Source organism: Musca autumnalis, unplaced genomic scaffold (assembly GCF_047663935.1).
Source record: "Musca autumnalis isolate F117 unplaced genomic scaffold, ASM4766393v1 scaffold_5, whole genome shotgun sequence".
Taxonomy (NCBI): Eukaryota; Metazoa; Arthropoda; class Insecta; order Diptera; family Muscidae; genus Musca; species Musca autumnalis.
In genome coordinates this window covers 143,784,172-143,811,370 of record NW_027412088.1, presented here as the reverse complement: position 1 = coordinate 143,811,370, position 27,199 = coordinate 143,784,172, and the positions used below count along the sequence as shown (strand labels likewise).

At 37.2% G+C, this 27,199-nt stretch overlaps 2 protein-coding genes across 3 annotated transcripts; one reads left to right on the top strand and one right to left on the bottom strand.

Moving 5' to 3' along the window:
• The first annotated feature begins 2,137 nt into the window (after positions 1-2,137).
• Positions 2,138-7,996, top strand: Dhx15 (DEAH-box helicase 15). Its single transcript, XM_073954937.1, has 6 exons — positions 2,138-2,429; positions 2,542-3,803; positions 3,865-4,128; positions 6,884-7,006; positions 7,083-7,436; positions 7,502-7,996. The coding sequence occupies exons 1-6, from the start codon at positions 2,377-2,379 to the stop codon at positions 7,627-7,629; spliced, it is 2,184 nt and encodes a 727-aa protein (XP_073811038.1). The 5' UTR covers positions 2,138-2,376; the 3' UTR covers positions 7,630-7,996.
• A 10,341-nt stretch (positions 7,997-18,337) lies between these two features.
• Positions 18,338-25,935, bottom strand: Gr43a (Gustatory receptor 43a). Of its 2 annotated transcripts, none has more exons than XM_073957109.1 (10): positions 25,666-25,935; positions 25,385-25,439; positions 24,317-24,449; positions 24,155-24,254; positions 19,543-19,608; positions 19,211-19,489; positions 19,075-19,153; positions 18,753-19,014; positions 18,610-18,699; positions 18,338-18,493 (listed from the first exon to the last, which is right to left on the bottom strand). In XM_073957109.1, exons 1-10 carry the CDS (start codon positions 25,817-25,819, stop codon positions 18,431-18,433), a joined length of 1,281 nt encoding a protein of 426 aa, XP_073813210.1. In that variant the 5' UTR covers positions 25,820-25,935; the 3' UTR covers positions 18,338-18,430. The 2 variants fall into 2 exon arrangements, with proteins under 2 accessions (XP_073813210.1, XP_073813211.1); XM_073957110.1 differs by having other exon boundaries at positions 19,211-19,471; positions 25,666-25,925.
• Between the last annotated feature and the right edge of the window lie 1,264 nt (positions 25,936-27,199).

Sequence of the window (27,199 nt, the reverse complement as noted above, 5' to 3'; positions counted from 1 at the left end):
TTCAAATTTTTAAATTAACGGAAATTAAACTAAACTAACTTAAACCTATCAGTTACATTCGTAACATTGCCTCCCGCTTAAGCCTGTTCGTCCCGAATAGGCACAGTTCCCTCTCTGTGGTATGGGCATTGGTAACACTGCCTCCCGCTTAAGCCTGTTCCTCTTGACTAGATGCAGTTCTCGTTCTGTAGTGGTGGCAACTGATTTAGATGTACCCTCTACTGCGTCAGCTTTGGACTCTTGCTCTTGTGCATATGTAAATTGGACTTTATTAAGATGCAGTTCTTCGGATTGCATTTTTAACCAGTCTAAAGATGCAATTAAAATGCAAGCCATTGCGAAATATTCCAAAATAAATAAGATGCATTTATTATTTGTGTAAAACAAGAACACAAAGAACTTTATTATATAAACACAAATTAAAACAAGTTTCCATTAAATTCAATCACATTTTAACTTACTTCCTCCGTTCTCGATTTAACCCTGCGTTTACAAATGACAGGACTGTTGAGTTCATGTCATGACAGAACTACCAGGTAGTGGTATCACACCTCACACCAGCTGATCGAATATGAAAAGTCAAACCCCTTTATAAAAAATTTATTTTAGTTGTAATTTCCCCAACAGCATAAAGAAAGTTTTGACATAACATATTCAAAATTTTACGATGTCACTACCTGGGTAATTGTGCCATGGTTTATGTATTGATTGACAAAATCCAAAAACTTGCCTGCATGACGTAGGCGTCCCGACAACTGCAAAAACAGTTGTAAAATTATGAATGAAAATCATCTATTTGTTTTTGTTTTCCGTTCACATTTTTTCTGGGTGCCACCGTGGTGCAATGGTATGCACGCCCGCCTTGCACGCAGAAGGTCGTGGGTTCGATTCCCCGGCCAGGCAACATCAAACATTTTTCAACGGTGGCAAAATACCCCTCAGTAATGTTGGCGACATTTCCTGAGTATTTCAGCCTTGAAAAACTTCTCCACAAGTGGTGTCTTAAGACACGCCGTTCGGACTCGGCGATAAACAGTAGGTCCCATATCATTGAGCTAAATATGAATCGGGGTGCACTCATTGATATGAGAGAAGTCTCCCTTGTCCCGTATGGGATGTTGTGGAACAATGTTTTTTTTGTTTTCACATTTTTTCTTTTTGTCCATTGTCTTTTGCTTTCAATACATTTCAATTATTAGCTTCGTTCCCGTACTTTTTAATGGTAAAACTCGTAAAAGAGAGAACTGCAAAAAATTTGTTCTTACACACAAGTTTTCTAAAATAGTTCGGGAACGGAAAAATGGAAAATACGTCAAAAAAAACTGGAATAAATTTCAAAGTCGGCGTATCAGCCAATCAGACGCCGGTAACCATGTTACTATTTTTTTACTCGCCCAAATTTGTCGTGTAAAAAGTTTTTAAAGAGATCGTCATTCAGCGGCATTTTTGTTTAAAGAGAAGTGAACATTTTACAACTTTTTGTGTACAGGAACGCTTTTTCGAGTAAAATGTGTAAAAGTCGTAAAAATTGTAAAAACTTTTTAGTTCAGGAACACAGCTATTATCTCACACATTTTAACAAAAAATTTAAATACTGTCTATGGAAAACTGATGGACAGTTGGGAGACAGCCGACAAATGTATGTATGTGTAAGTAAATCAGAGTTGTATTTGAAGACAAATTGTCTGGTGTAAACGCCTAGTAAACCCAGTGCATCTAATTTTCTTTCATCATCCTAAAGTTTTTTGTGTTGACTTCCTTCCCATCATTAGTTCAGCTTTCGACATGGACTCCAACTCCACTCCATTAAAAATTTCCGTCTCGTGAATTACCGCAAACATGTTCGCAACTTAATACTATGTTTACATTTACGAAATCCACTTCAACTGTCAATTCCATTGCTCAAACGTAATGAAATCCAATCGATTTCAGATGAGTTTTCATTTGACGTATACACAAAGGAATTGACAGATGAAATCGAGTGGATTTCGTAAATGTAAACATAGTCTTATAGTACATTGAAAGATGTTGTGAAATCATAACTCCAATTGCACAACTTCCAAAATTTTTTGCTGGGTAAGTTTTGGAGGACATCAGCGGGATTTTCTGTTCCATTTAAAATTTTAATGTATGAAACACGCACTGCATTTGTATATTTGGCATGTTACCCCGCCGCTTAGTTGTTGTTTACTGAGTAACTACTTGATCTATAGATCCCTCTGGCTGGCTATTTTTCGATCTAGAGATCTCTGGCCAGCTATTTTTCTTGAAAACGTGCGGTTATTTTTTGCAGAGGCCAAAATTTATTAAAATTCGGTGATATTCAAGTTTTTAAAACTTATTTTTTTATATTTTGCTTTTACAAAAGATACCAACATGTCAAAAAGACGTATTGAAGTCGGTGAGACGTACTCAAATAAACAGAAAAAGTAAGTAAACATGAGGCAAGCATGAAAAATACGAGCAACAAACGAACTGTAAAATAATATGGCGGCGCCCATTACTGTAAAATATTCGTTTCCTTTCATTGTACTATTGTAGGGGAGAAGAATTAGCTTCGACTTCCTCATCAACTGTAGCTAGTAGCACATCACTGGGGCCGGTCATGGCTCCCAAACAACCTGGTTCAATGAATCCCTTCACACTGAGACCCTATTCACAACGTTTCCATCAGTTGTACAAAAAACGTATTACATTGCCAGTCTTTGAGTATCAAACAGATTTCATGCGTCTGCTCAACAATCATCAGTGCATTGTGTTGGTAGGTGAGACAGGTTCCGGTAAGACGACACAAATACCTCAATGGTGTGTGGATTATGCCGTATCGAAGGGTAAGAAAGGTGTTTCATGTACCCAACCACGTCGTGTGGCTGCAATGTCAGTGGCACAACGTGTCTCCGAGGAAATGGATGTCAACTTGGGCGAAGAAGTTGGTTATTCTATACGTTTTGAGGATTGCTCTTCACCCAAGACATTGCTCAAATACATGACAGACGGTATGTTGTTGAGAGAAGCCATGTCTGATCCCATGTTGGAACAATATCAGGTCATATTGTTGGATGAGGCTCACGAAAGGACATTGGCCACCGATATTTTGATGGGTGTACTCAAAGAGGTTATTCGTCAAAGAAGTGATTTGAAATTAGTTGTGATGTCTGCCACCTTGGATGCTGGTAAATTCCAGCAATACTTTGACAATGCACCCCTTATGAATGTACCCGGTCGTACACATCCAGTAGAAATTTTCTATACACCTGAACCGGAACGTGATTATTTGGAGGCTGCCATACGTACTGTAATACAAATTCATATGTGTGAGGAAATCGAAGGTGATATTTTGATGTTTTTAACGGGTCAAGAAGAAATCGAAGAGGCATGTAAACGTATTAAACGTGAAGTGGATAATTTGGGCTCGGATATTGGAGAACTGAAATGTATTCCATTGTATTCGACCTTGCCACCAAATCTACAGCAACGCATTTTTGAACCAGCACCACCACCAAATGCCAATGGAGCTATTGGTCGTAAAGTTGTAGTGTCGACCAATATTGCCGAAACCTCGCTTACCATTGATGGTGTTGTTTTCGTGATTGATCCCGGTTTTGCCAAACAAAAGGTTTACAATCCACGTATACGTGTGGAGAGTTTATTGGTATCGCCCATTTCAAAGGCTTCGGCTCAGCAGAGAGCTGGTCGTGCCGGTCGTACCAAGCCGGGCAAATGTTTCCGCCTCTATACCGAGAAAGCTTATAAAAATGAAATGCAGGACAACACATATCCAGAAATTTTGAGATCTAATTTGGGTAAATAGCTTTGAAGTTATTGAAATTTTGAATTTATAAAGAATTGTTTTTTTTTTTTCAGGCACCGTGGTTTTACAACTGAAAAAGCTTGGTATTGACGATTTGGTCCACTTTGATTTCATGGATCCACCAGCCCCAGAAACCTTGATGCGTGCATTGGAACTTTTAAATTATTTGGCTGCATTGGACGATGATGGCAATCTAACAGATTTGGGTGCTGTTATGTCTGAATTTCCATTGGATCCACAATTGGCAAAAATGCTTATTGCCAGTTGCCAACACAATTGTTCAAATGAAATTCTATCAATAACGGCTATGCTGTCGGGTGAGATTATTTAATGATTTTTTATTTTTAAACGAGAACAGTTAGGTTTGGGAGCATTAGTGTATGTAGGCTGACTTCCGTATCGTCAATTAGATGGCAAATTACTGCAAATGTGTGAATTATTATGTTTCCTAACGCCGTAGTAATTAACAACTAAAAATCTACGTGTTTCAGATCGTCACAAACACACATTTTTAACGCAGGTAAAAAGCAAACGTATCATTTTTATTTCTGATGCATTTGGTTTTATTTTCGAGGAACAATGCATGAGTGTGCAACTGAAATATTTTGACGAAGTTTAAAAAACACAAAGCAACTGACGATACGGAAATCGGCCTATGTTTGTAATGTGTAGGCTCTAGAGGGGTTAGACTTGATGAAATCTAATATAATCTGGTTGAACTGTCCCTTTGAGATTGTAAGAGAATTAAAGCATAAAAGGGGGATGAAAATGGCATAATATTTACATCTGTCAAATTCCCGACCAGACCAGTTGGGTGTCTTAGCATTGGGAGGAGCCTCTTCGCTCCGGTCTTTCGTGAAGAAGGCTTTGTTTTGGTAGGAACCACATGTCCAGGTACAGATACCAATTCCGGGTCAGATTTCCCATCTTTCGCAATCCTGACTTAGGTTTGTCTTGTTGGTTGTGGTGGCAGGGACTCACTTTGAAGACGGTACTGAGGTCGAAAGAGGTGAATCATTTGTGGGGCATTGAGTCATAGACTTTAGGGGCTATGAGAGTCGATGCTGACATTGAATTCGATTTTGCCTCCTTGGTCATGTAGCTTCTTCACAATTAGTTTGCAGTCGCTCATTGAGATGGATGAGGGCCCTCTTCCGAAGTACTTCATGAGGAAGTGCATCGATCTACGGTACGCTCTCTACTCTTTACCCAAACGAAAGGCAGAGCTAGTTGAGATGGTGGGAACGTTATCTCCTGGGTTCCATCCATAATGGGGTCCTAGCTCAGGTGCCCAGTTCATCGGCCGATGGTTGGGCCGTTTGACGTGAAGGTTTCATTTGTTTTCGTTGAGGCCAAGACCAGTTGATTGACGATTATATTTGCTGGAATGACTGAAGTGTTGTGTTCGTCATCCGATAAACAGTCCTCGGTCCCGGCCAACGTCTGTTCCAGTTGAGCTAGAAGTGTCTGTTTTGTTCAGCCAGATTACTGCTGACAGTTTGTATACCGGGTAGCATTTGTCCGGTTACCTCTTGGATTTCTCCAGTCATTGTTTTTTCAGAACGATTTACCATGGGCATTGCGTTGTAATCATTGGATTTTGGGAATGAGGGAATGGTGGTTCACCATGGCATAGTCCTTCATACTGATACAGTTGGTAAATTGGCTCGAATCTCCTTCCTCCATTGTATGAGTTCGATTGGTCCGAATGCTTCCCTATCAGTAGAGTTCACAAGGCTGCCTGCCTTAAATTGTGTGTTTTCTCTTAAAACCTAATTTTATTTTATCAGGTCAACGTGAACTTTTTTGTTTACCTTTGGGATTGTCACATTCGATAGCTTTGAATATGACCCCAGATGAGCGTGTATTGTACACAGCAAGACCTGTTATTTCTTTATTTTGATCTAAAAGAATGCATCTTTGTCTTCGAGAAAAGTCTTCCTGGTCTTCTCTAAAAAGACCTCCATAAATAATACCTCCTTGTCTTCTAGAAGAAGACTCCGCCTGCTCTTTTATAAAAATGTATTATAAAAAGTATTCTATAAAAACACTTGCTTGTGGTCTTCTATAAGAAGGTCTCGATGAAAAGAAGATCACTTTGTTTATAAGAAGCCCACTTTCTCTTCTATAGGAAGATATTTGGTCATCTATAAAAAAACCTTCTTGCCTTCTATAAGAAAATCTTCTAAAAAGACCTTAAACTACCTCGTGTCAAATTTTGCTGTGGATTTGAAGAATCTTTTCTCTTTTCATTAGGGATATTTGTCTTTTAACCCATCCAGGTTCCGCGCGATATGATATTTGTTTTACCTTTGGTTTTGAATACCATTATTGAAAGCCAGCGGTCTTTCCAGGTTTTTGCTATTTACTTTAGGTCGACATCAGATGGTATGGCATCTGGAATATAAGGCTGGGCTTCTAAACAATACTTCAGAGAGTTTTTGTAGGTTTTTTTACGAAGAATATCTAACATAACCTAAATTTAAGTAAAAGTGCAAAAGAAAAATTTAAAATTTTTTTAATTGTGGGGGTATTGAGAATTTGTCTTTTGCATACTCCACTGAATCACAGTTTCAATAGCGTTACAAAAAAGTCCCAAGTAAATACTAATTTTACCAATTGCCCTTTAAGAATCTCTAAATATGATCACTTGAGGAACACTTAATGAGCTCCCTCAATTTTTTGTGGACTTGAATTGAAAACGTTCTTGAAACTCTATGCTAAAAATGCTGATGATACGACTTCCTTTGTACAATATAGAACTCATTAGATGTGTGTTGTTGTTCTTTGTCATCACTGTTGGATATTTCATAAACTTATTCTTCTTTGTTGAACATGAAAAACTATATCAGTATTTTAAAACTAAAAAATATAAAAAAGATAAAATCTTAAATATACAACAACTTGTGTGAACGGGTACAAAAAATGGTATACATTTTGTGATCGCATGAATCAAATCAAACAAAATATTGCCAAAACCATATACCCCAAACACAAAATGCTCTTCTTTTGTTTTATCTTTGGACTGAAAAACAAAACAACAAAATATACGAAATCCCCGAAAAACAACAGTTCCACAATGTTTTGTAAGACCAAATGAGGCCAAAAAGGCAGCTGATGAGGCTAAGATGCGTTTTGCTCACATCGATGGTGATCACTTGACTTTGCTGAATGTTTATCATGCCTTTAAGCAGAGTAAGTAATATTTTTATACAAATTAAACAAAGACTATAGCATTTTCCTATTTTTTTTTTTCTTCTAATCATCCCAGGCAGTGAAGATCCCAATTGGTGTTATGAGAACTTTATTAATTTCCGTTCTCTGAAATCAGCCGATAATGTTAGACAACAATTGGCCCGTATTATGGATCGTTTCTGTTTGAAACGTAGCAGTACAGAATTCACTTCCAAAGATTACTATGTGAACATACGTAAGGCTTTGGTTCAGGGCTTCTTTATGCAAGTTGCCCATTTGGAACGTACTGGACACTATTTAACCATTAAAGATAATCAAGTTGTGCAGCTACATCCTTCAACGTGTTTGGATCATAAACCCGATTGGGTTATATACAATGAATTTGTATTGACCACCAAGAATTATATACGTACCGTTACAGATGTTAAACGTAAGTATTAAAATCAAATTTAGTTTACAAACCAACTTAGCTAATGTCAACTTCTCTTCCTTCAGCTGAATGGTTGCTAACACTGGCTCCCCAATACTATGACTTGAATAACTTCCCTCAATGTGAGGCCAGACGACAATTGGAAATGTTACAACAACGTTTGGAATCTAAACAATATCAAAAAGGATTTTAATAAGTTGAATTGCCATTTATTTATCGTATGTTACTTCTTTTTTACAATACATTTTTACTTTTTTTAATTTCTTTAACCCTAAAACTCAGTCATTGGATCAAGAAAGATTTGTTTATAAATTTAGAGATTACAAACACTATCCGTTTAATATATAGATTTTATGTTTAGTATAACACTATGGATCCTATCAAACAAAAATAATTCCACTAGAAGAAAACCCGAACACAAGGACGAATGAATATAATCCATTTACCACAAAAATATTACAATTATCAACATAATGAAATATTTACGGCAAAGGAGCACATCCCAATTTAAATGTAATCCATCATAAATGTTAATAAAGGATTTTTATCTTTAAAAAAAATGTGAAGCCCTGGCAAAATGAAAGCTAATCAATTTTTGTTCTCAATAAATACAATCATAAGCAGGGTATCGCCATGGCAAAGCCCACCACGGAAAAAACTGATGGTAAATTGGATTTTTATTATACATTTTAGGAATTTTCAGATTTTGGCATGGTGGCGAAATTATACTGTGCGTTGGTAAGAAGAACATTTACTCTGAAACCAGGAGGGTTGTTAATTTACTCGACCTAAAAGTCTTGTAATCATTGCACTGTACTTTTCACACCCTTGCACTGTGGTCCCAGCCCGCGACAGAAATACAAAAATCGATGTCTACAAATTATGATTGTAACTATTCAAATCTAACGTAGACACATCAAATTTTAGTATTCCGACTTTCTTTTTACAATTTCTAACGGTACTTGCTAAAGCAGAGCTACAGAAGTGAGCATTTCCATTTGAACATATTGAGACGTTGAAATATCCATTAACGTAGTGACATGTTACAAGTGATATCACTAATGTCATGTTCACACGAGCGTTTCAATTACGTTGTTCGCCTGTCGAACAACGTACACGAATTAACCCGTTTCCACGACTCCATTCGTAATTAACAGAAACAAACAAAATTTCCTTCATTTTTGTTTCCTTGTTTTCACGAAAATTTGAACCGAAAACACATAAAATATATGTACATTAAATGAATAGGAAAAGCAATAGACTTTCCTTCAAATATATCTTCTATATTTAACTAGACACATTTCATTCATTTTTTTCCATAAATTCTGAATAATTTTGTATTTTCAATTTATTTTTATATGTTTCTATTTTCAAAATTAAAGAGAGAGAGAGACATGTCAAATCAATGTTTGTGTATACAGACTTTCAATTATTTCCCAGCAAAATGTTCGATGACAGATCATGAGTTGAATCATAGGTGCAAGTGACTTGTCATAGGTGCAAATTTAGGTGAATCACCGATGAAATTTACAAGGGAGTGACACCTGATTTCACCTGTTCATTGTCATGGCATTTTGCACCAGTTCATTGTCATGACATTTTGCACCAGTTCATTGTCACGGCATTTTGCACCAGTTCATTGTCACGGCATTTTGCACCAGTTCATTGTCATGGCATTTTGCACCAGTTCATTGTCACGGCATCTTGCACCAGTTCATTATCATAGCATCTTGCACCAGTTCATTGTCATAGCATCTTGCACCGGTTCATTGTCATGGCTTCTTGCACCAGTTCATTGTCATGGCTTCTTGCACCAGTTCATCGTCATGGCTTCTTGCACCAATGCTTTGGATCCGGAGTTTTGCCAATCAGAAATAAAATTCGCAATACAATTATGTAATTTGTTGAATTAATAAGAATACAATGCGCAGATGATTTGTATCGCCAGATGTTATTTTTCTTTATTTTGTATGTAATTTTCAAAATTATATATTATATTAATCTGCAAGTTCATATTTATCTCTTCCGATGGCTGCAAGATACTTCTTTCAACTTGGGGGTTCCGTTTTTCCATTATTCGATAAATTATGTGTCAATCTCTGAACCAAGCTCATCGTTTGGGAAATCTAGTATAAATTTGAATTCTGTTATTTTATTTCAAAAGAAAAAGCTTATCCTGTAATAGTTACCACGTTATGGTCTCTTTTATACTTATTTTACCGATCTCCTACTTTGCTTCTCTCACTTTGCATGCCATGCTTGTGATATCGTGATCTTTCCATTGGAGTTTTGTTCCCTCGGGTCGCATAACGTCAAATGGCTCGTATTCATATGCCGGTGGCATCTTTATCCATCCTGTTAACATGGCCCAACCAACCCAATAATTGCAGCTCGATATGTTTTACTATATCGGTGTTGGTCGGCTGGGGAAGCTCGTGGTTTATAGACCGGGTCTTTTTCATACTTCTTTTTAATATCCACAAAACGAAACAGGTTTCCAAACACAAAATATATTTTTCTTTTGTTTTATATCAATTTACATTGTATTTTTAATTAAAATATATAAATTTTGCCACTATCGACCACTTTCATCTGACTTTTATTTTCATTTTAACAATTACTTTTGCAAGTACACAATTATTCGGGTATATGAGTATTTGATAATTTATTGTGCGGTTACTTATCAATTTATTTGAACTCATGATAATATTGTGACAAAGATCGGATCTTTCACGACTTCAATTGCACTCATGAAAATTCGATGAAAAAGATCGGATCTTTCATGACTTCGATTGCACTCATGAAAATTCGATGAATAAGATCGGACCTTTCACGACTTCAGTTGCACTCATGAAAATTCGATGAAAAAGATGGGATCTTTCACGACTCCTTTCGCACTCATGCAAAAGAACCAGTGAAATCATGATTTCACATGGAATCACTTCCATTTAATTTTGCTGGGTTGTTTCCTTTTTGTTTCTGATTTTTTACAAGAAATGTGTGTGGAATTAAGAAGGAAACACAACCATCTTCCTTCTGCATCTGTACAAAATGTTCCTTTTTTTCTAAAAATTTTTGTGTTTTCAACAAATTTTTCAATTTTGAATTTAGACATGTCATAATTAATTTATTTCGATAAATGATCTCATTTGTTAGAGATGGGACATATTTTATCGTTGTTCGAAGAGTATTTCTACTTGAACAACGTAGAAAGATCGTCGTTCGTTCTCAGAATTTTGTATGGGGAATCAAGTAATTTGTTCGTATTTGAGGGTCGAACAACGAATAGAGAACGAACGACGTACCGTGGAAACGGCATATAAAAAGTAATGTGTAAAATTACTATAGTAAGGAATGGAAATTAAAGTTGATGGTATTGTTATTAGCTTCGTTCCAGTACTTTTTTAATGGTAAAATGTTCAAAAGAGAAAACTGTCAAAAATGAGTTCAACGCACATTTTTCCAAAATGTACGGGAACGGAAAAATGGCAGAAACGTCAAAAAATCTGGAACAAATGTCAAAGTCGGCGTGTCAGCGAATCGGAAGCCGGCAAACATGGTGCACATTTTTGCTCGCTCAAATTTGTCGTGTAAAAAGTTTCTAAAGAGAAAGCCATTCATTCAGCGCCATTTTTGTTCAAAGAAAAGTGAACATTTTGCAACTTTTTTGGTGTACGGGAACGCATTTCGGGGAAAAATGTTCAAAATGTGTAAAAACTTTTTAGTTCTGGAACGAAGCTATTGTTTTTAATTGATAACATCATAAAGTTGTATCTTTATTTTGTAGTAAAATTAATCTCTTTTGAAATGCATTTTTGTGAGTTTTTTTATTTAATATTGTGAAATGAAATAGACTTTTAGGGGTCGATTATGGATTGCAACTCAACTGTAGTTGCGTTGCCAGATGAGAAAATCATACAATTAAAATGAGTGAAACGACAGACATTTTTATCAAATTCATTCAACATCAGTGTTTTGAACCTTCAGCTATTAATTTAATTGTAAAAAAGTATGAATTTCAATGCAGAAACGGAATTTTCTATTTTGAAATTAGCTGTCGGCAACGCAACTGGAGTTGGGTTGCTATCCATAATCGACCCCTTAGTACCTTGGATCTTCGCGGTTCCTCACGCTATTTTTATTTAAATGTTCGTGGAAGTGTCCAGAATTAGAAAAAAATTATCTCGTCTGCCGAAAGTTGCCGAGCGCTATTCAGTTTTCATTATACTGAGTACACTCCGAGTTTTGTGAATGTTTGGTATAGGGTGTTTTCAAGCAATCGGTGTTGTTGTTTTGCATTTATTTTGATCTTCTTTTATAAAAAATGATGTTTTTAGGATTAAAGTATAAATGCGTGTTTTCACATTTGTATGTTTTTGAAATATGGTGTTCAAAAAACTTTGTCAATGCCAGCATGGGACGACGGTATTCGAAAAAAAAATTATAGCAAACCTTCAGGTGGATGTTGCGGGAAACGAGTTTTCTAAGTTGTCAGATCGTATACACGCGGAAGGCCTGTCGTAGATTTAAGCTCCACACAGAAAACTAAACATCGTAGAATGGTTAAATTGGCAAGCAGGAAGACCTGTGTGGTCTTGTTTACTGTTTATATATCCTGGTACATTTTTAGTCGATCTGGAAACTCTCCTAATCGAGATATCCTGTAGCTAGTATTTATTGTAATAGATGCCAACTCATCCTCGCGAACTAAATGTCTCATAAAACATCTTAGTTTCCAGATATTCCCTGTTTGAGACGTATAGGACATTGTTTACATCTAATATAATCTGATATGCCCTTGGTTCATATGTTAACCCTCTTAGTAAGAATATTCTGTGCCTCATATTGTTGACACTTGCTACCAGTTAATCCTTATCAAGAATAAAATTCATAAAATGCCATGATTTTTACAAACGTTTTTGTAAAAAATATAGTCCAAATACTTAAATATGTCAAATATCGGCATGTTCTGGCATTCACCTCTGCACGTGTATCGATCACACCTAAAGCTGTTCTGCAACACACTTTACACCTAGTTGGGGTGTATTCCTCACACTGAAATTTTGATGGCGAGAGCTGAGTGAATCCTTATTTTTTAAAGAAACTAATTGAAAATTTCTACAAAAAACTGCATATGACTAAAATTTGTTTTTTATGAGCGTGTAAAAATATTGTTACGAATGTAACTGATAGGTTTAAGTTAGTTTAGTTTAATTTCCGTTAATTTAAAAATTTGAATTGTAACGTAAAGTTTTTATTACGCAGTTACTTTATTTAAGCAACAACAACTACCATGTAGAACTCTCTTCATTATTCTAGATTTTACTGTACCTTTCATTAATGTGCTTTTATTTTGTTTTGCCATAATCATGTAATTATTGTTTAGTTTCCCAGCAAAATTAAATGGAAGTGATTCCATGTGAAATCATGATTTCACTGGTTCTTTTGCATGAGTGCGAAAGGAGTCGTGAAAGATCCCATCTTTTTCATCGAATTTTCATGAGTGCAATTGAAGTCGTGAAAGGTCCGATCTTTTTCATCGAATTTTCATGAGTGCAATCGAAGTCATGAAAGATCCGATCTTTTTCATCGAATTTTCATGAGTGCAATTGAAGTCGTGAAAGATCCGATCTTTGTCACAATATTATCATGAGTTCAAATAAATTGATAAGTAACCGAACAATAAATTATCAAATACTCATATACCCGAATAATTGTGTACTTGCAAAAATAATTGTTAAAATGAAAATAAAAGTCAGATGAAAGTGGTCGATAGTGGCAAAATTTATATATTTTAATTAAAAATACAATGTAAATTGATATAAAACAAAAGAAAAATATATTTTGTGTTTGGAAACCTGTTTCGTTTTGTGGATATTAAAAAGAAGTATGAAAAAGAACCGGTCTATAAACCACGAGCTTCCCCAGCCGACCAACACCGATATAGTAAAACATATCGAGCTGCAATTATTGGGTTGGTTGGGCCATGTTAACAGGATGGATAAAGATGCCACTGGCATATGAATACGAGCCATTTGACGTTATGCGACCCGAGGGAACAAAACTCCAATGGAAAGATCACGATATCACAAGCATGGCATGCAAAGTGAGAGAAGCAAAGTAGGAGATCGGTAAAATAAGTATAAAAGAGACCATAACGTGGTAACTATTACAGGATAAGCTTTTTCTTTTGAAATAAAATAACAGAATTCAAATTTATACTAGATTTCCCAAACGATGAGCTTGGTTCAGAGATTGACACATAATTTATCGAATATTGGAAAAACGGAACCCCCAAGTTGAAAGAAGTATCTTGCAGCCATCGGAAGAGATAAATATGATATTGCAGATTAATATAATATATAATTTTGAAAATTACATACAAAATAAAGAAAAATAACATCTGGCGATACAAATCATCTGCGCATTGTATTCTTATTAATTCAACAAATTACATAATTGTATTGCGAATTTTATTTCTGATTGGCAAAAATCCGGATCCAAAGCATTGGTGCAAGAAGCCATGACGATGAACTGGTGCAAGAAGCCATGACAATGAACTGGTGCAAGAAGCCATGACAATGAACCGGTGCAAGATGCTATGACAATGAACTGGTGCAAGATGCCGTGACAATGAACTGGTGCAAAATGCCATGACAATGAACTGGTGCAAAATGTCATGACAATGAACTGGTGCAAAATGCCGTGACAATGAACTGGTGCAAAATGCCGTGACAATGAACTGGTGCAAAATGCCATGACAATGAACAGGTGAAATCAGGTGTCACTCCCTTGTAAATTTCATCGGTGATTCACCTAAATTTGCACCTATGACAAGTCACTTGCACCTATGATTCAACTCATGATCTGTCATCGAACATTTTGCTGGGTTGTTACTTCTTTGCACTTGTTTGTTGTTGTTACGTCATTACTGCGCTTGTCGTCCAATTGTATTCCCCCATGTATGTATGTGAGTATGGTTGTTCGCTTAGTGCGAATGTGCGTCTGTGTGTTCGCTGCACAGATTCGAGATGTTGCCATATGTGTTCTGGAGGACTCTAGAACAGGGAGACTTTGGGCTATAAATACTGGGGAAATGGCAATGACGTGGTAGTTGTGTTTTAAGCGTTGAACGGAACAGATCGGTAAAAGAATAGCTGCGTGCTAACTAGAGACAAGCTGCGTGCTTAGTAATTAAAGTCGGTTACGAAGAAGTGTAATAAAGTAAATAAAGCATTGTAGAAACGTAATCTAAAACGAACCCTGTTTTATTTGGTACAAATCGTATCGGGGAATAAAACAACGTCTACACGGACATTAGTTAAATCTAATTCCGTAACAATATATTTAATTTTCTTAACAAAATATGATTTAAAAATGTATTTTTTCTTGAAGTACATACTAAATTCAACATGTACGCGCTCTTGTAATGGGTACCTTACACGATATGTTTTTTACATATGGGTTTTCACTTTTTAAATACAAAATGTATATGCAAAGTGGCAACCCATATGTAAAAAAACATATCGTGTAAAGTACCCATAAGAGTTCGTTCCTTTGTTTACGTCTGTTTCGTAAACAATCAAAAGAACAAAGCGTACATACCCACACACGCATGTGTATTCGTTGATGGCGCATCATCATCACAGACTGATATTAGGTGTGTACGATAACTTTCCCAGCAATAATTACTCAGTCAGTTCCAGCAATCTCTCTCAGTAAAATTTACTCTCTCAAGCAAGAAAAATTGCAGAAAGTTATCGAACAGCATTTTGCAAAAACTTGCAAGAAAGACGGCTGTTTCCGAAAATGAATGAAATTTGTTTTTGTTTCTTTTGAAATTTTAAACCAAACGGAACAAAAACATACATTTTAAAATAGCAGTTTACTTATTTAATGCTTTAATTCTATCCACAACGCTTTAGAATCTAAAAAATGTGCAATTGTGAAATTTTCTTGGACAAAAATATTAACATTTCAAGTTGTTTACAGTGAACAGGTGATTAAAAGTCAGCTGATCAGACTTCCAAATTTTTGCTGGACAAATTTTCCCAGCAAGTTCTCAGTCACAAAACTCTCCAAAAATCTCTCCAAACTAGCTCTCTTTTGCTGGATAATTTTGTTATCGAACAGCATTCAGTAAAAATTTGTACGAATTTGTACAAATCTTTAGGTTATCGTACAGACCTTATAACAACTAGTAACATAAACTTCATTACACTCATCAATACTCAATGGTTTCTAAAAAACATCAAAACTGGTGCATTCAGTTGTAACTGTGCACGACTTTAATATGTAATAAGGGTAATGATCCAACTTTGAAAATAAGGGATAGAGAGGAGGGCTGACTTCATAAATGCAGTGTGATGCGTCAAATGACATCGTCGCGACTTCATAAATGCAGCATGTCTTTTTATTGACATCGTCGCGACTTCATAAACGTCGGGCTACACGTCACATTGCGCAGTAATCGGGAAATTTGTGCAGTATTATCACTTGGACTGCACAACAATTGACATTTCTTTAGTACTGTTATGCCAACTGATATTTGCAAAGAAAACAAGAAAAATACATATGAAACAATTAGAAATGTCGGATTTGTGGTAATTATTTAATATAATAAATTTATTTTCAAAAATGGCTAAAATTTTTATATGTGATTTTTATATATAACCATGTGACAAAATTGACCCAACATCTCCATTAAGCAAAGACGAATAAAGTGTTTCATAAACATGCATATAGCTCTGTTCCAGAACTAAAAAGTTTTTGCAATTTTTACCACTTTTACACATTTTGCGTTCCCGTACACAAAAGCTGTGTTCCAGAACTAAAAAGTTTTTAAAATTTTTACGACTTTTACACATTTTACTCGAAAAAGCGTTCCCGTACACAAAAATGTTGTAAAATGTTCACTTCTCTTTAAACAAAAATGGCGCTGAATGACGCTCTCTTTAAAAACTTTTTACACGATAAATTTGGGCGAGTAAAAATATAGTAACATGGTTGCCGGCGTCTGATTGGCTGATACGCCGACTTTGACATTTGTTCCAGTTTTTTGACGTATTTTCCATTTTTCCGTTCCCGAACTATTCGAAAAAACTTGTGTGTGAGAAAAAAATTTTTGCAGTTCTCTCTTTTACGAGTTTTACCATTAAAAAGTACGGGAACGAAACTAAAATTTATATGAAAATCGTTTACGACTTTTACAACTTTTACGAGTTTTACTTACCACTTTATAAAGTACGGGGACAGGCCAATAATTGCAGGATGAAATAATAAGGTGGCGTAAAATGACCAGATGATTGGTTTCAATCTGTCAATTTTTTTGTTATTGTGAATAAATTGTATGAAAACGTAAACAAACATTTTGACATATTGAAGACATTTTGGCCAAAACAGAGTTGTATTTGTGCTACTTACGTGACCTGTTAAATAGATCTTGATATAATTGTTTATAAATGTACTATTTGAATCAAGATTATTGTCACTCGATTCGAAAGTGCTATTCAATAGTAACTCAAATATTTCATTCATTGTTAAAACCGAATTTTACAAAAAGTAAACAAATGGCCTGTTCCCGTACTTTATAAAGTGGTAAAACTCGTAAAAGTCGTAAGTCCCAATTTACATTAGGCGAGTTTACTTGCGGCAATTGTCTGTTTGTTGGTGAGAGAGGGTGCTGGGAGGCAAAGGGTTACCATATGCCTCACCTCTCTCTCCTACAAAATGACAATTGCCGCAAGTAAACTCGCCCAATGTAAATTGGGACTAAACGATTTTCATACAAATTTTGTGTACGGGAACGCAAAATGTGTAAAAGTCGTAAAAATTGTAAAAACTTTTTAGTTCTGGAACAAAGCTAATGTGTGCGTTCATAAATTCAGCAAAATGACATGTCTCTTTTTTGACAACGTCAGTGTTGCCAACCATATTTGATTCGTCTTTTTACGATTGTGTCAATATCTGCAATGTAAAAACTGCATTTATGAAGTCAGCCGAGGTCATTGATCTAATTCTCTCCAATCTAGATGACTCTTTCATAAGAATCTAGAAGGTAACCTTTTCGCACCATATGAAGATACTTTTCGAAATCTCTTTTGACGGAGCTTGCCAAAATATTTAGAGAAACCCGAGAAGGACAAAGGGGTCGATTAGGGATAGCAACCCAATTCCAGTTGTGTTGCCGACAGCAAATTTAATAATAGAAATTTCCATTTCCGCATTGGAATTCATATTTTTTTACAATTAAATTAATAGCAAAAAGTTAAAAACACTGATATTGAACGAATTTTACAAAAATTTTTGTCGTTTCATTTAGTTTTATTGTATGATTTTGTCTTCTGATAAAGCAATTGCTATCCGTAATCGACCCCAAAATGGAATAGGTACACAAAACTAACAAACTCTCAGCTGGCGACTATTGGAAATGTAGAAACTGCGTAAGATCTTCAGATAAAACTGTGGACAACCTGACAGAGGTTTTTCTTCGTTGTCATAAGGATTTCTTTCCACTGACTTACCCTGGTAATAAATTACAACCTGCGAACAAGGATCTTGGCGAATTGAGAAAAATCACAAGAAGCGTGTATAGTAGGGAGCTTGCGACAAAACTCGACATTTATTGGGGCTCATACAAGGCATTTCAATAAATATAAGAGCGAAATCTAAAGCGCCAAGAAAAAGTTTTGTGTCAGTTCCTGCAAGTCGATAGAAGTTAGAATACACTCCCAGGACCTCAAATCCATAGGGAACATTAAGAAATCAGATGGTAAGTGGACAGACTCTGGCCTCGAGACTCTAAGACTCCTAGCGGGGGCCTATTTTCAGCCACGGACAGGGCTAAATTGTCGTTTGGTTAATCTCAGTGCTGTGGTTTCAATGAATTCCAATCAACAACGTTTCAATTTATGGAGATTTTATTGATTACAAAAGAATTAAAAATGATTACTAATATTCATTTAAAAGTTTAAAAATAACGGTGCTCAGTAAACTTAGCCATTAGTTTTCTGAAATTGTATTAAAATGACCAGATATGTTGCAATACCAGAGAACATCTATAAATAAAGAAGAGAAACATATTTTTCAAAAGATACAATGTCACAGAAGCCGCAGTCTACAAAATTGGCTTTTTAAACACAGTTACATTTGAAATAAAAGGATTTCAATTTACCGCCGCCAAAATGTTACGATCTACCAAGCACAGTCCACAAGCAGAAAATCGGGGCTCATGAATCAATAGCTGTTGCCAAAACTTCTTAACCTAAAGAAACGAACACTTGGAATTATTAAACCCGATACATTCAAATATCTCACCTCCTCGGCCAATATGGAATCATGTATGGTACGTTCAACTTCACAAATTATGTGTATAGTTTGTGATGACTCCACGCACAAACGATGACAGGGTTCCACCACAGCTAACAAACGTGAGGCGTGGAAAATAATCCACAAGACTTGCAGCCAAACAAAACCACTTTCGTTATTGCTAAACAGCTCAAGTAGGAGAAAATAGGCAGTGGCCAAGAGGTGAAGAAAACAAGAGACGAGGACAATTAAAATTGCCATGCCATAAAAGCTAAGGGAAGAAAGGACGTTTTATCCAGAATCTTGAAACAACACTTAATCGATATCATACCTTGAAACTAACTTAACACACTTGCCCAAAGATTCATGGTTCTCAGCCAATAATTTCAAAAGTGACGATTTTGCTTTACCTACAATACAAAACCAATTATTATCATTCTTCTTATACTAATAATCTCATTTTCAACCATTTTGCTGATAACTTTCCGAAGCCAGTGACGAAGCAGTACTATTCACAGTTGCATTTGCCTTGACAGTTGTAATTTTTGGATTCTTTGACATTTGCGGTTCCTTGACCCGAACATGCGGCAGAAATGATGTGCGCAGCAAACGATTCAAACCCTTGTAACGTTTCCACAGACCCAATGTCGTGTTGGCAAAGGATACATGCAGTGCGGTTAGTACCAAATATAAACTATAAAATGGTATAAACCATTTAATGTTCGTATCTGAAATTGGTTTGATCTCTTTAAAATATTGGGAATAAAACTGCCGAGCGAAAACCGAAATCTTATCTCACCTGTATCATCGTCATCGTGAATTTTCATGCCAGCCGCCTTTCTAAGCCATGTACCAATGTCTAAGCCTGGAATGAAAATAATATACATAGGTATTTTTAATTATTGTACAAAAAATCATTGGGCGCCAACATTAATCCTCTCGAAGATGGTGACTTTTAAATTCAGTCGTTGCAATGTCACTGCGGCCGATTCTATGCACCGGAGTAGCTTTAATCAGACCACCTACCTATAATAATATCCATTGATCAATTAGACGACTTTATAACCTCTGAAGCCGCACTTTTGTAAATTTTAAGAATGCCAATTGGCAAGAATTTTAATAGCTCAGTGACAATCGCTTCAGGCAACTGCCTATCGGCCATATGCTCGGGTCACTGAGAAATGTTTCAGAAACATCCTCAATTTTGTCCGGTCAATTCCTGGTATTAGAATACACGTGATAGGACCTAACATCCCAAAAGGGGCTGCATAAATCGCAATGGAACGATATGATACCACCGCAGCAACTGGAAAACTGTGGTCAGTGGTAAAATAGTTTTCCAGACCTTGTAGAAGTAACGACCATACATCTGTTGTTGTTGTTGTAACAGTGTTTTTGTTATGTTTATTTGTTCGTTCCTCTGTTCAATCTGGCTCTGGATCAATTTTCAGTTCCAGAAAAGTTGCTGCTTCGATGGGATGTAGCCACAGATCCACTGGAGTTAGATGGGTAGGTTTGGCGGGGCAGTTAAAAAGGTGTTGTGTGTCGTGCGGGCCCATGCCGCATACTGGGCAGATGTCTTGCAGAGCGCGATCGATTTCCGCCCAATAAGAATTTAGGCGACTGCAATATCCCGAGCGTAGTTGAGCCAAAACTACTCTAGATGGAGGATGTACTCCGAGTACTTTATTCACACTATAATTGCTTAAGGCCTTGGCAACTGCGTCCGTGTGAATGCTATTCAATCCTGCTTGATATGCTTGTTGATCTAGGAGTTCTCTCCTGTATCGTTGGACCTCTCCCTCTAGAGCATGGATATCCTTCCTGATCTCCCTGAATGCGCCGGGCCTACCCACAAGATGGTGATTGGGGTGGCTCACACGATAACATCCAAGCAGGTACTGCAACGAAAGCATCTCATTGTGTTGCTTTACAGGAAGAATTTTTGCCTCCTCATGTAGATGGTCCACTGAAGATTTGAGGAGGCACCCTGTCCCTGTTCTCAGGGCGGCATTCTGGCAAGTTTGAATCTTTTTCCAGTTCGAATCACACAATCTCGGGGACCAGACTGGAGCCGCATAGCTTACCACAGACCGACCTATCGCGTTATATGTGGTCAACAAGGTTTCTTTATCTGCACCCCAAGTGCTGCCGGCCAGGGACTTGAGGACCTTGTTCCTACTTTTCAACTTGTCGCAGATAGCTGTGTCGTGTGCGCACGACGTGAATGTAGTGTCGAATGTGACCCCTAAAATTTTAGGGCAGTTTGTGGTCGGAATTCTGCTACCGTCGACCACGACATTCAACTCACGTCCAAACTGCGCTGTCCATGTGGTGAACAGAGTGGCTGTAGATTTTGTGGGGGAAATCTGCATATTCCTCGAATGGAAAAAAAATATGTTCGGCAAAGAGAAGAGTTTTACGTCGCATTGGAACATTTCCAGTCGAATATGCAGAGCCACTGTTCTAGTCCAGTGCTGAAGTTGAAGAAGTCATTCAATACACAAAATTATCGAAAACAATTGGCCCAGGCCTGATCTTCATGGTCGGTGTACCGCTACTGAAACCTTGGAAGAATTTAAACCGATTTCTCTTGCCACAACGACTGCTCTTCACGCCTATCCACACATGTAAGCAGAAGACTCAACCAGAACTAGCAGTGTTACAGAAAGGTACTCTTGGCACTAGATTTGTCGAAGGCACTCGATACGTTCAGCCACGCCATCCTGTTGGAAATGTTGGATCGTAAACTTCGTGTGTACCCAAGAGTTTCCAATACGGGGTGTTCAACCTCTCTATGGGCTTTACAACCTCCGGAGGCATAAAAATGTGTCTTATGCGAATAATTGTACAATTGTACAATGGTTACGTCAGGTCCAAGTATAGATTATATGTGCCTTAAAATAATAGACTACATTGCTATGCCATGGCGACGGATTCTTCAACATCGAATTGATCCGGAACCACTCTACATCAGAGTTCCGGCAGTATACATGTTTGTATTTGTATCGTTTTTCTGTGTTGGGAGCAGCATATACCTGCTCCGGATACTTTTGGTCCGTGGCGGGCCGGGGAAGCATCAAGGACAAATTTGGTTGTGCTCAGTTTGTCGCATCCGCATCAAACTACGATAAGATGCAATAGATGCCGAGAATGGGTGCATCTCAGGGGTTGGTCTGGACTCGTCCATGCGAGGGACTACGACAGGGACTATGTTGCTACATGCTGCGAGAACACAACCCCCCAAACAGCAAACGCAACACATAACAATGCGTTCCGCGACATAATCACTGCTGCAGCCGCTCACCATATACCTACTGGTCGAAGAGTTGCAACATCGGAGCCGGTATAGGTGAATTGTCGGCAAATTTTTAAGTCACTCTCGAACATTGGAAAGAAGGAAGATAGGACCTCAGTTACGTTGACTGATCCGAAGAGGTCTCCATGGTAATGCTGAAACAGCTGGATGAGCCGGCAGTGGAGTATCTAACTAAAGTTCTGAACTTGTCCCTAGCCACCCTCATTGTTTCCGAAGTCTGGAAAATGGGCAGGGTGGTCCCGCCACTGAAGCCAGGCAAGGATACCAGCAAAGCTAAATCGTTCAGACCTATTTCGCTTTTGTCGCCTGTAGCAAATACCCTTGAGGTCTTAGTCCTGCCCAGAGTCAAAAATAGCTATCCAGTTGCCGATCATCAGCATGGATTCCGTAAGCAGCACAGCAACATCTCCACACATATTTGTCGAGGACTCACCCAAAAATGCCGTGTGATAGAATAGTTTTGGTGGCGCCCAACTTATCAAAAGCCTTTGATACTGTCAGGCACTCCACGCTGTTTGAGGACATCTGTGAAAGACTGAACTCCTATTTAACCCATCTTACCACCTTTTTCCACTCAAGGGATATGCAGATATCCGCCACTAAATCTACGGCCATATGGACGGCGCACGGTGTTGCCGCGTGGACAAAAATCAAAAAATGTGATGTTAACTTTTACATATGTTTATGTTTTTTTCTTACAGTAAACACATCACATACGACAAATCTGAAAGAATTTTGTCGATATGTGCATCCATAACGAAATTATAGCTCTTTAAATATGAAAAATATTTCCAAGTTTGAAAGACAGTTGAATGTCATGGTTGATGGTCGCGGAATTCCGATCAAATACTGCCCAAAATTTCTAGGTGTCACATTCGACACTACATTCACGTCGTCTGCGCATGCTGCAGCTATCAGTCAGTGGTAAGCTATGCGGCGCCAGTTTGGCCCCCGAATTTATGTGATACGCAATGGAATACGATTCAAGCTTGTCGGAATGTCGACCTGAGAACAGCAACAAGGTGCCTCCTCATGTCTTCAGTGGACCATCTACATGAGGAGGCAAAGATTCTTCCAGTCCAGTAACATAATGAGATGCTTTCGTTATAGTACTCTCGGGTGTTACCGTAAGGGCCTCGACACATACGCAAAGTGGCATTCTTGCTTAAGTCATATCTGGTAAATGACAAGTTCGACCTAATTCAAATGTGATTCTGAAATCTTTTTATTAGGTCGAACTTGGTCTTTAGTCTTTTATCAGATATGACTTCAGCTAAATGCCATGCTTCTTATGTGTCGAGGCCTTAAGAGCCATCCCAATCGCCATTTGGTAGGCCCGACACACTTAGGCACATCAAGAAGGATATTCACGTTCTACAGGAAGAGGTCGAACGATGTAGGCCATAGGCAAATATAGTGCGAATAAAGTTCTCGGAGTACATCCCTTTCTATCGCAGCTGAGTAGCTTCTGCTGCCACGAAAAACCAGAGTAGTTTTGGCTGAACTACACTCGGGATATTGCAGTCGCCTAAATTCTTATAGGGCAAAGATCGTGCAAAACATCTGCCCAGCATGTGGCATGGACCTGCACAACACACTGCACCTTTTCAACTGCCCTACCAAACGTACTCATCTAACTCCAGTGGATCTGTGGTTACATCCCATCGAAGCAGCCACTTTTCTTGAACTAACTGCCATGCTCTTTCGTTGGACTACAGATGCTTCAATCCGGACATCCAATATGTCATACCATCAGAAAGTGGCCAAGTGTCAAATCCTGCGCCACTAAAAATGCAACGTATAGCTGTCCAATACGCTGCCGATGTTTATAATATAAACAAAGTCCTGTATGAATGTCCAAGACCGCGAACAAAGGCAGCGTCTGTTGTTTTGGGCCTGTTTCACTATGTCGAAAGAAAATGAATGCGAACGAAAAACACCTAAACTTTGCTTTTCATGGTAATATTGACATTGCTTTTGCTTCAAAACATCTACAAAATTTGAATATCATACACGAGTTAAGTAGTGTTTTCTTTCGTTTTCATTTTCGTTCGACATAGTGAAACAGGCCCTTTGTTTTCCAATATCTTACCCAATAAAATCGTTATGGTCAACATTGGACCAGCTAATAAAATTAGAGCCTTAATACGTTCTCGTTTCAAATCTTTGAATCCGTTGATAGTTTCGTCAACCTAAAATGTTACAACGAAAAGTTTTCGGTACAGATTTATTGTTAGATTAATGATTCACATACCTTACGCAATCGTCCATTTAGTTCACGGGTTTTATTTAATCCCGCAATTCCACAAAATGTACCAGTAGCCGTGGCCAAAACTACCACGGAAACATCTAAAGCTGTAACGACTTTTGAAGTCGCCGACTTCATTCTATAGCCAAGAAGTTGAAATGGAAATTCGAAATTAAAATAACACTGTGCAACACTGGAAATGCAAACAACTTCTAATGGGCATTTTCTGAAAGTACATATTGAGACTACAAAAACCTTAATTGGGTTTTGTGTTCTTAGTTCGGGTTTAGATTTTATGGCCTCATCTAAACCGACCTAAAATGAGCCTTTTTTCCAGCGATCGGACCTTTATCTCCGAAACTAATAAGAATTTTACTTTGCAGTATTCAGCAATATTGTAGTCCTAAAGTAGTAGAACTTATGTGTCAAACAGATGAACTAGCAAAAACTGCATCTAGTGCATCAAACTCGTTAAAATATAGAAAAGTTTACATAATTTCTGAAATTCTGGTCAGTAGCAACTGAACTGTTAGAAGTTGAGACAAGTGAAATTGTTGTTGAAAAATTTGCTATAAACAAGGCGATAGAGGCATTTTACAACAATATAATATTCTGAAGAGTTGTGTATTACATTCCAGAGAATATTTTCCCAAAAGTTAACATTAAGACGAATTTAACATTTTGGCAGATACGCTGCGAAACATACACAAATTATAGAATTTCTACATATATTATAAAATTTGAGGCAACAAGTGTAGTTTTTCGAGTTCACTATTCCTCCAAATATTTTCTTCTTGCTCTTATCTACAAGTTTGCTGCAGATATCAAAACAATATTCGTATTGGTTTCAGAGATACAGCCCCGTTTTGTTTTAAAAATTCGATTTTTAACCATGTTTAGATGAGGCCATAAAAACAGAACCCGATCTAAGAAAACAAAACCCAAATATGGTTTTTGCCTATTGGTCCTCTACTTTCATAAAATTCTGGACAGAAGTTGTTTGCACGCGATTGGCTCAAAAATGTTGCACAGTGTAATAGAATACTTATGGAATTACCGATGTATGGAACTAACCTTATGGGGACGTTTGAATTGGCATCATATAGCAGACCACGATAGGTAAGGAAAACTAGGAAACAAAAAGTTAAAGAAATTTAAGATCTTTTGGAATATAATATTTGGTATGTTCAGCTAAAAGTTTCAATTCTGAAACAAGTCTAAATTAAATGATTTTTCGTCATTACGCCGCAATGCATCGCTTCGCCCTTCGCTCATGAACTTGATAGCCTTATAAAATTTAGTAAAGTTCATAATCCGAAACGACGCATTAGTTGCCCTATCTTCAAAAATCTTACCCAATAAAAGCATTATAGACGATGAATAGAACATGAAGGTTACACTCTTCTCTATAATATAAAGTCCCTTGGCATTCTTCTGCAACGAATATGGAGCCAGAGTAAAAACTTTACTAAGAAAAAATATACTTATGGAGTGCTCAGATATTTCCATTGTAGACAGACTTTGATTTCTTCCTCTAAACGTTTTTGCTATTTATTTTGTTCTGTTGTTTATTTACTTTCGCCACTTTTCACCTAAAGACCTCAATTACTTCTGCATGCAATGTCCGGTAGATTGGTCACGTTTTGGCAAATAAAAATCTATCCTTGTCATTTTTGCAAATTGCATGTTTCCCAAAGTTATGAAGTGGATGGTAATTCACACGTATGGAAATAATAAGTGGGTGGGCGAAAAGGGAAATTTAATGGACATTTAACCCTTAACTTTACAAATGTTTAAATCTTAAAACCAGCTAGTGGATTGATTATTCGTCCTATCTGTGGAAACAGAAACGAGTACGAATATATAGCTCATTTACTCACACTAAAAAAATGGGGTAATGTGTTTTCTAAAAAAAAGTGTTTTTTTTTGAGTTAGAAATTTTTATTTTTTTTCTACTTTATCTTGTGTCAAATTTTCATGCTGATATATCTAAAACTCAACGAGCTACAGCTTATTAGCTTCAAATCATGCTCGATCTTGCACAGAAATTTAGCATTGATATGGCCCAATGGTGCCACCGTGGTGCAATGGTATACACACCCGCCTTGCACGCTGAAGGTCGTGGGTTCGATTCCCCGGCCAGTCAACATCAGAACACTTTTCAACGGTGGCAAAATACCCCTCAGCAATGTTGGCGACATTTTCTGAGTATGTCAGCCTTGTACAACTTCTCTACAAGTGGTGTCTTAGGACACGCCGTTCGGACTCGGCTATAAACAGTAGGTCCCATATCATTGAGCTAATATGAATCGGGGTGCTCTCATTGATATGAGAGAAGTCTCCCCTGTCCCGCCTGGGATGTTTGTGGAACAATTATTATTTTATGGCCCAAGTAGTTATTTAATTTTTTGTGTAATAATCTTCTTAAAGTGGTGTTTACACTAGCCCTCAATGTCGTATGAGCTGTCACTGTTTTTATCCATTCGACATTCTCTTTGTTTATCAAAATTGGCGTAATCCATACAATTTGTGCTTTCACGCCTGCAAATCTTACTTTCATATGACATAACTAGACAGCGGAATCCTATGCAAATGCATATATGGTTAGGATGGTAGTAGAGAAAATCTGATTAGACAGAAGCTCGTTTTATCACAAAATAAAACGAATTAGGCCCAGAAATTTTTGTATATTTTGCATATCGTGCATATTTTGACATATTTGTACATATTTGCATAAAATGAGCATATGTAAAACCATATGCAAATATATATACAAGGATTTGTGGTCTAAAAATCCCACCGAAATTGCTGAAATGTGGTATTAAGTCTTCGTTAGGGGTATGAAACTTTACACCTGAAATTTCTCCGCATGGGTCCACGTCTTCATAG